Source organism: Microtus ochrogaster, chromosome 10, assembly GCF_000317375.1.
Source record: "Microtus ochrogaster isolate Prairie Vole_2 chromosome 10, MicOch1.0, whole genome shotgun sequence".
In the NCBI taxonomy this organism is placed as follows: domain Eukaryota; kingdom Metazoa; phylum Chordata; class Mammalia; order Rodentia; family Cricetidae; genus Microtus; species Microtus ochrogaster.
Window position 1 is genome coordinate 54,321,602 of NC_022016.1, and position 8,529 is coordinate 54,330,130.

The 8,529-nt window shown below is 50.5% G+C and overlaps 2 protein-coding genes across 4 annotated transcripts in view; one reads left to right on the plus strand and one right to left on the minus strand.

Moving 5' to 3' along the window:
- The window catches only part of Zcchc17 (zinc finger CCHC-type containing 17), a 47,466-nt gene extending 45,147 nt beyond the window's left edge, over positions 1 to 2,319 (plus strand). For all 3 annotated transcript variants that reach the window (XM_005353157.3, XM_013348472.2, XM_013348471.2), the window contains one exon: positions 1,565 to 2,319. In XM_005353157.3, coding sequence (XP_005353214.1) covers positions 1,565 to 1,723 — 159 coding nt within the window. In that variant the 3' untranslated portion in view covers positions 1,724 to 2,319. The remainder of the gene's footprint in view (positions 1 to 1,564) is intronic.
- A 730-nt stretch (positions 2,320 to 3,049) lies between these two features.
- Positions 3,050 to 8,529, minus strand: part of Fabp3 (fatty acid binding protein 3) — a 6,930-nt gene continuing 1,450 nt past the window's right edge. Inside the window, exons 2-4 of the mRNA XM_005353158.2 lie at positions 6,150 to 6,322; positions 4,337 to 4,438; positions 3,050 to 3,337 (exon numbers count right to left, since the gene is read on the minus strand). Of these exons, the coding sequence (XP_005353215.1) occupies positions 3,284 to 3,337; positions 4,337 to 4,438; positions 6,150 to 6,322 (329 nt within the window). The 3' untranslated portion in view covers positions 3,050 to 3,283. The remainder of the gene's footprint in view (positions 3,338 to 4,336; positions 4,439 to 6,149; positions 6,323 to 8,529) is intronic.

The following is an 8,529-nucleotide window of genomic DNA, read 5'->3' on the forward strand; positions in this document are numbered from 1 at the left end:
GAGACAGGGTTTCTCTGTGGCTTTGGAGCCTGTCCTGGAACTAGCTCTGTAGACCAGGCTGGTCTCGAACTCAAAAAGATCCGCCTGCCTCTGCCTCCCAAGTGCTGGGATTAAAAGCGTGCGCCCACCATCGCCCGGCCGTCCATTTGCAGAGTCTTGAAATGTCAGTTAGAATCCCTCTCTGGTCCATGCTGATCCATCAGAGCGCTTGCCGTCTCTGTGTGAGTGAGAAAATCGTCTTTTCTCCTCTGACCATGCTCCCTCCCGAAGCTCCTTCACATGTAGCTCAGGACGGTTATTACCCTTTGGGGTAAGGGAGACCATCCGTTTCCATTGCCAGCACATCCGTGGGGCTGCCATAAGGGAACAGTCTCCAGTCTATATTCTGGCAGCCTTCAGGGGCTCAGGACTTTTGCCCCATTCTCTTTGACTGTGCCTAACCGCTCTAGGGTTCTGGACCTCCCATGACATGCCCTGTAGAGTAGGCTTCCCTATGAAGTTTTTGTTTGTTTGTTTGTTTGTTTTTTGGTTTTTCGAGACAGGATTTCTCTGTAGCTTTGGAGCCTGTCCTGGAACTCCCTTGGTAGACCAGGATGGCCTCGAACTCACAGAGATCCGCCTGTCTCTGCCTCCCGAGTGCTGGGATTACAGGCGCGTGCCACCACCGCCCGGCCCTTTGTTTGTTTGTTTTAATTAAAATGATAGAGAGACCTGTGGACCTCCCATGACATGCCCTGTAGAGTAGGCTTCCCTATGAAGTTTTTGTTTGTTTTAATTAAAATGATAGTAGAGAGACCAGTGGTATTGCTTAGTGGATAACGGCAGCTAGTTGCCAAGCCTGAGGCCTGGCTGTGTTGAATCCCCAGGGGAAAGAGAACTGACTCTTGAAAGTTATGGAGTGCACGTGCACTCTCATATAAATGATATAAAATGGCAGGAAGAAAAGCCTGGTGTACCTGTTTCTCCCATAGACTCCAAAAGCTAACATAGTAGTACACTGCTGCATTTCCAGTGCCCTGCAGGCTGAGGCAGGAGAGTCAGCAATAGAAGGATGGGCCTGGGCTGCTTGAGGTCCTGCTCCAAACACCCCACCCCAAATACTTGCTTTTCCTGTTGCTTTGACTGTTGGAAAGATTGACCTAAACTTATTTATCTATCATTTTTATTTATTCATTTTGAGATGTGGTCTCTCCTGGAATTCACATCTTACATCTTCTTAACAAAGAACTGTGTGCAAGCGTTAGAGAAAAAAACTAGTAACAACATGTACTGCCCGTTTCTGGAGCTCGCTGTGTACACCCTCCCCAATCTGCCCCTGTAGCACTGGGATTATTATAGGCACGTGCCTCTTTGCCCAGGTTTCTTTTTGTTTTGTTTTGGTTTTTTGAGACAGGGTTTCTCTGTGCAGTCCTCCTGACCTTGAACTCCTGATCTTCCTGTTCCTACATCCAAAGTCCTTGAGATTGGTACAGAGTGTGGTGCATCTCACCTATTGGTCACCTGCTGTGGTTTTGTTATTAAAGGAGATATACTCACATATTGAAACTTTACATTTTCCTTTTAGGAAAAGAAGAAAAAGAAACACAGAGACAGGAAGTCATCTGACTGTGACAGCTCTGACTCTGAGAGTGATATGGGCAAGAAGGCAAGGCATGCATCTAAAGACAGCAAGGCTACAAAGAAAAAGAAGAAGAAGAAGAAGCACAAAAAGCATAAGGAATGAGGGTGGACTGGGCTGTGGCTCCAGCAGCCCTGCTCCTGGAAAGACTCAGTAGTGAGACTATGGCCTCTGACTTTGTCCCTGTGGTCTCAGATGGCTTCTCGTGCAGCAAGCAGCTTGAGAAGCTAGAGGGAAGCTCCCAAAATGTTTTTTCCTTATTGCTTCTGATCCCTTTGCAAGTGACCCCTGCAGCCATTGCGTTCTTGTACACAATTTTCTCATTCAGCAGAAGGTTCTAGTACCGTCCCCGGCTGCCACTACCAGAGCTGGTTTCTTTGCAGGAGTCCAAGCTAGAGCCACAGGTGCTACTGTGGAGGTGAGCCTGGCTGTTGTGGGTGAGCGGCCCGTCTGCCTGCTATTTGGGACCAGTTGTGGGTGGACTCTGCAGCCTCTGTTGGTAGCAGGAGGGAGAAGTGTTCCCCTTCTCCATTCCCTCAACTTGGGCCTGTGCTCAAAGTGAAGGCTGTGTGCAGTGACTGCTAAACCAGTGCTCTGAAGCCAAGGTCATTGCTCTGCTTTCTGTCCATCACTGTGTGAGTGACTCTTCCATTTCAGGTCTCTGCTTAAATTCCTGGCATAAATGGAAATGTGTTTGGTTTAAAACTTTCCAGAAGGCCTTATTCCTATAATCCTTCCTGAGTTACCTACAGACTTAGCACACTAGTTCACAGAATACACTTAATATGTCATCCAAGACCCTGGAAAAAAACCATGGCCACTAGAAGTCACAAAGTCACAGCTTTTTTTGTTTTTGTTCTTCGAGACAGGGTTTCGCTGTAGCTTTGGAGCCTGTCCTAGAACTCTCTCTGTAGACCAGACTGGCCTCAAACTCACAGAGGCCTGTCTGCATTCTAAGTTTTGGGATTAAAGGTGTGCACTATCACCACCCAGAAAATCACAGCTTTCTTGACATTACTCTTGAGTCCCCTCTTCCATAGTGAAGACCTCATGCCCTGGGCTGATTAGAAAACCAGGAAGACTGTAACCTTGGGGGCTCGCTGGGGCATGAATGGGAACTTAGTCTCATCCCACCACAGTGATCCCCTTCTCCTTGTCCTGAGTCTGTACTCAGACAAGAAGAGGGTGACCACAGCACACTGTAGAGTCAGTCCAGGTGTGTTCTGTGCATAGTGGGTGTGAAGTGGTCACTCAGAGACAGCGATCTGACCATGGCGAGCCAGGATAAAGGATTGTACAGTGCTGCTGTGCCCTCACCGGTGGCAGGAGACTGTCCACCTGGGCTCCTCACCAGTGCTGCTTCCTGGTGGCTTACAGGCTCTCATTTCAGCCTAGGGCACAAAGGAAAGGAAGACCAAAGGCAAAAGCAACTGGGTGGCCTTGGCTCTGCTTTATTGACCTCGGAGCACCCTTTGGGTACAGTTTTAAAAAATAAACCACATACACAATGGGAACTGGATTCCAGGCTGGTGCCCTGATCTCCAGAAAAATCCCAACCAATGTGTATTTATACAAAACACCAGAGGAAAAAAAAATGAGGCAACATGGTGCTGAGTCCAGGGGTAGCCAGCTGGCAGAGGAACAGTCCGTGACAGCCTAGCGACCTCATGCCTCCTTCTCGTAAGTTCGGGTACTCACTACATTGCCGTGGGTGAGTGTCTGGAAGGAAAAACAGGGTCAGATGGGGCAGAGCAAGAGAGGGTGCTCCTCACTCTCTTCATCCTAAACAGAACTTGAATATCTACTATGTGCCAGGAACTTGACATTTTCTTTTTCTGATACAAATCTTTTAATATAGGTGTTATAATTCCCATTTTAAAGATTTGGGGGGAAATGGGCCCTTGAAAGAAGAGGTGAATTGGTCTTTTGTGTTTAGCATCTGCCTACTAAGGTGGTGCCTGGCACATAGTAGACAAACATGTGAATAAGAAGATCCAGAGCCTTGAGAAAACCGCTAACCCACCAACCTTTCCTCCTTCCCCTAACTACCCATGATTGTGGTACAGTAGAGCCAAGCTGTGGTCGCCTTAGTCTAACTGCCCGGTGCCTATGGTCCTGTTGTTACCTCCCTACCAGAGCTAAGCACGTCACTCCTGACTCACTGAGATAGAGTTAGCAGGTTCCACTGAGCCAGATGGGTCTGTGGTGCTGACATCGCACTGCACTCCATGCTTCCGGTGCACGTGCCATCTACAAAACTGCAGTCTCCTGGTGAAGCTCTCAGACCTGTCCCAGAGCAAATCTGCAGTCCTGGTGTATCCCCTATCTAGGCCATTGGTATTTGCAGGAAGCCGGACACAGCAGACCCTGCTGCTGCAGATGTCTGCCGGCCACCCAGGAGAGGATGGGGTGGCCACTGCTCCTAGAGAGCCTGGGGCCAACTGGCCCTGCTTTCTCCCTCTTCCTGGGAAAGAGCAAGCAGGAAGAGGCGGTCATGGGCACCTGCTGCATTCTTCCCACTTGGATGGTGCTTTTGGCTCTGAATACACTGTCTTCCCAGCAGCCCTCACGGTTGATGTTACTAAGGCAATGTGTCTGTCCAGAGTGGGGCGGCCTTTAGGCTGATTCTTGAACCAAGGCTTGTGTGTAATTTCCACCCCTGCCTCTTTTCCTGGTTCCTCTGGCCCCCAGGGGAGGACCCACCACTGCCCATCTTACCAGGATGAGTTTGCCGTCACATAGCTCCCTTACAAGCGTAGACTCCTGCCCGTCCCACTTCTGCACATGGACAAGTTTGCCTCCATCCAATGTCACGATTGACTGTGGGAAGAGGTAGAGCCTAAGCTGTGACCAGGGCCAGAACCGAAGGGCAAGACAGACCAGGAACCCAGCCAGTGCTGACCAAGAGGACCTCAAGTTGAGGTGTAGCTCAGTAGAGCCCAGTCCCAGGTCCCGTCAAGTCCATCCATTTCTCTGACACTACCCAAAGAGGAATCTGGAAGATCTTTCGAGTCTTGTGCATATCCGTGTCTAAAAGATCCTTGGGACGTATTGGAAAACTAGACTTCCTTTAGTTTATATCACGTGACCCCCTCAACTGGCAAAAGAGCAGCGATGGCAAGGTCCCAGGACCAGGCGCCCTTGCAGTGTTCTTCAACTCCGGCCCCAGTGCCCATCTGGTCCCCAGTGCTGCCAGCTTCTATCAGCTGGTTTCTGTCTGGCAGCTTCCCCAGGTCCCTCTTCTCTAGGAATTTGGGAACTCAGCAGGGTTTGTGGGGTACACGTCTAGAAAGGTGATGGCTGTATTTGATCACTCATCTCTTGTTCCTTCTACATTCCACCTTCTGGAATATCTATCTGCATTCCCCATTGGCTTTTATCAACTCAGTAGTTCGGTTTTGGCCCAAACATCCCAGCAGGCCACTGTTGTATTTCATGCGGGGTCTGGTCCCACAAAAAAGGTGGTGGCGCACGCCTTTAATCCCAGCACTCGGGAGGCAGAGGCAGGCGGATCTCTGTGAGTTCGAGACCAGCCTGGTCTACAGAGCTAGTTCCAGGACAGGCTCCAAAAACCACAGAGAAACCCTGTCTTGAAAAAAAAAGGGGGGGGGGGTCAAGTTCAAGGATGTAGTTAAGCCTCCTTCATCCAAAATACATTGTCATCTCAGGCACCATCCCCTGTGCCACTGCTAGCCTGCTGTGTGGTCCTGGGCTGGGCTTCAGCTCATCTGCATCTGCAAGACCAGTACCTACCCTGTTCTTTCTGGAGGCAGCCGTGTGGGAGAAAGAGCTAAAGAGATCAACTTAGGGTTATGATGCAGGGGATACTGGTATAGGGACAATCTGTAGATACAGATATCAACGACCCTAGGTTCTGTGCCTGAACCACTGCTGGGAAGTTTAGAGCAAGCTGCCAGGATAACCACCATGAGGCAACTGAGCAACGCTGGAGGTAGGTAGGTGCTCCTTCCCATACCCTGAAACCAATACTCGGAGACTACAGGCACCCACAACATTCATGTTGGTGAGTGTCCTTCTTGGAGCATAGCCCTGGCTGTCAGCTGGTGTCAAGGGCAGTGGCCTAGCCTGGGGCCGCAGAAGAGGAAACCTGTAAGTAGGACTCAGGCTTTTGACGGAGCCTGGATGACCTCGGTCCAGGGCACTGACTTCTGGGTATCATTCCTGAAGCACTTCAGGTCACAGCCATGGCTGCTGAAGTCCTCAGAGCTACCGCATACCTCGGTGCACAAGGTCACCCAGCTGGGGCTGGAGACACAAGGTCAGGAGAACATCTTGGCTCTGCTGCCCTCTTGAGTGGCAGCTGATAGATCCCTCCCAGGAAGGCGAGGAGAAACTAGGCCAGAGCTTGTACTTAGCCCCTGGGGCACCCAACACTGAACAGGCTTTATGAACCTTGGTCTAAATCTCTGACAGTCTGTCCCTTGGGATACGAAGCCAAGGAGCTAAGAGAGGGCCAGCCTCTTCCCCTATAGTGTCTGAGTACCACCCTCCATCCCTTTCTCTGACCCACCTTGACCTTCCTGTCGTCTGCCGTCACCTCATCGAACTCCACTCCTAGCTGGAAGCTGATCTCTGTGTTCTTGAAGGTGCTGTGTGTCTTTATGACCAAAGTGTCCCCATTCTTCTCGATGATTGTGGTAGGCTTGGTCATGTTAGCCACCTGTCTGGTGGCAAAGCCCACACCTAAGGACAGGGGCAGATGGCCGAGAATTAGCTGGGGTGGAGAGGTGGTTGTACAAGCTCGGAGGCATCTTGGGGAAGGAGGACCATAGTGGCCAGTGTCTTTGTGTGGCCATTTTTTTTTCCTTCAGTCTTTTCCTTAGCTCTGCAGCTGTTGGACTCATGTTAAACACGAGGAATGTTGATACAACAGTGGAAATCAGAGTGAGGTCTCAAGGGGTATGAACTGCCTGTTTGGCCCCTCAGTCCTGTCCCTGCAAGGGTTTGTAGATGTAAACACTGTGATGGAGTTTAAGCCCAGGGTCACAAATCAGATTGAAGCTGCTAAGCCCTGTGTCACCTCCAGAGCAGAGCAGCTGCTGCCTCTGGCCTCCTGAACACTCGGACCACAGACTGGAGGAAGAAGAAATAGTCAATAGCCCTGGATAAGGCTAGAATCCCCTGGATAAGGACTGTTTTTCACCCTGAAGCCGAGGGCGTCAGTGTCCCACCCTCTGTGTGTAGCACACTACAGCTCAAAGCCTTTGGGTCAAAAGTACAAGGGAGTCCTACAGACTTAAGGATTGAGCTGAAGTCCTGGGGAAACTCCTGATATCAGCATTGGATCTGAGACCTGGGCAATTCCCAGATGTCCAGAGGCAGGTGAAGTACACAGACCAGGTAGGTCAAGCCTTCACCCCGCTTGGGTTGCAGCTTCCTTAGAATCTTCCATTGTTGACTCCCTGTCTCCTGGCCCAAGCACAGGCTGTGCTCAGGGGGTGAGGCAGGAGGCAGCCCAATATAGGGATATGGTATGGGGCCTCCAAATATCCACCTGGCCATGTGTATTTGTTGGAAGTATTTGTACTTCAGCCAAGTAATGCCCGAAACAGCCCCAAGCATAGGTTTTACTATTCACAATTTACAAATGAGGCCTAGAGAGTGCGCTGTCTTATCCAAAGTCAAACAAGCCGAGCATGGTGACTCCTGCCTATAATCTCACTCAGGAGGCTGAAACAGGAGAAATGCCAAGAATTCAAGGCCAACTTGAGCTTCGTAGCTCCAGAACGTGAGCTGTAGTGAGACAGTTTGAAAAAGGCAAAAACAAACCACCACCACCTACAACAAACAAAACTCTCAGTGTTTAGTGGCCTAGATTTCCAAATTGTGCTAGAGCGACCTTGTGTACCTGTAGTCACTTATACTAGGCTGGCCTGCTCTGTTCTGTGAACCTGTTTCTGTAGGCTAAGGCTTTGCCTGATGGTGTATGAGTGAACTGGGCCTCAGCGGGGAACCAGTTATTTTCCCAGGACCCACCTGTAATGAAATCAGTTATTGGTTGAGAGCTGGGGTGAGTCTGCTCTTCTCTGGGCTTCTGCCCTTCTATATGTTCAGGCTAAATGAAGTAACAGAAGAAGCTTGCTTTGCTCTGAGGGTGCCCCTTGGGACGATCAAGTGCTCAGCCTGCTGGAGACCCTGGTTTCTGTCAACACCCCGAGCACAATGGCCTGAAGACAGCAAGCACTGAGGCACACCAAGGCTGGAAAGGAGGCCACGGCTGTTTCAGACTTAGCAGTTTGGCTTGGGGAAGCAGAACTAAACCTGGGTAATCTAGTACTCCCTACCCTATCAAGACCAGCCAACTAGCTGGGTGTGGGTGCTTGTCTGTCGCCCCCATGTTGGGGAGGCAGAGGCAAGAGGACAGCCAGGGCTACACAGTGAGACCCCGTCTCAAAACAAAAACGAAGCCCAGCTTCCAAACTAGAGGATGCAGGGCTCTCGGGGTAGGTGCTGATGGGAACTCGGGCTGGGGCAGAGGTTCAGCAGTCCTGGTGTCTGCTTAGCATGTGCAAGGCCTTGAGTTCCACCCCCAGAACCAAAATGACAAAAATGCTTTGGGGGACCATTTCAAAAAAGATCCAGAAATAGGTGAGAGGAACCCCCACACATCCCTCACCATGTCATAATCCAGCCCTCTTCCCTCGGAAGAAGGAATAGAATCTAGCTCAGCCATGGCACAGCCTCGTTTCCCCATCCCAGCCTAGCAGACTAGAATGATATAGCCAAGGACTTCACAGGAAGGGGCTTTACCTAAGGCCAAGGCAAGAAAGGAAGGGGTAGGGTCAGTCCTGGGGGAGAGGGTCATCATCTCCCACTGGCAAGCCTATTTGGAAGTGCGAAGAACTCTAGGTGGTTCTGGCTTTTCAACTACTTGGAAGGTTGAGCTAGCA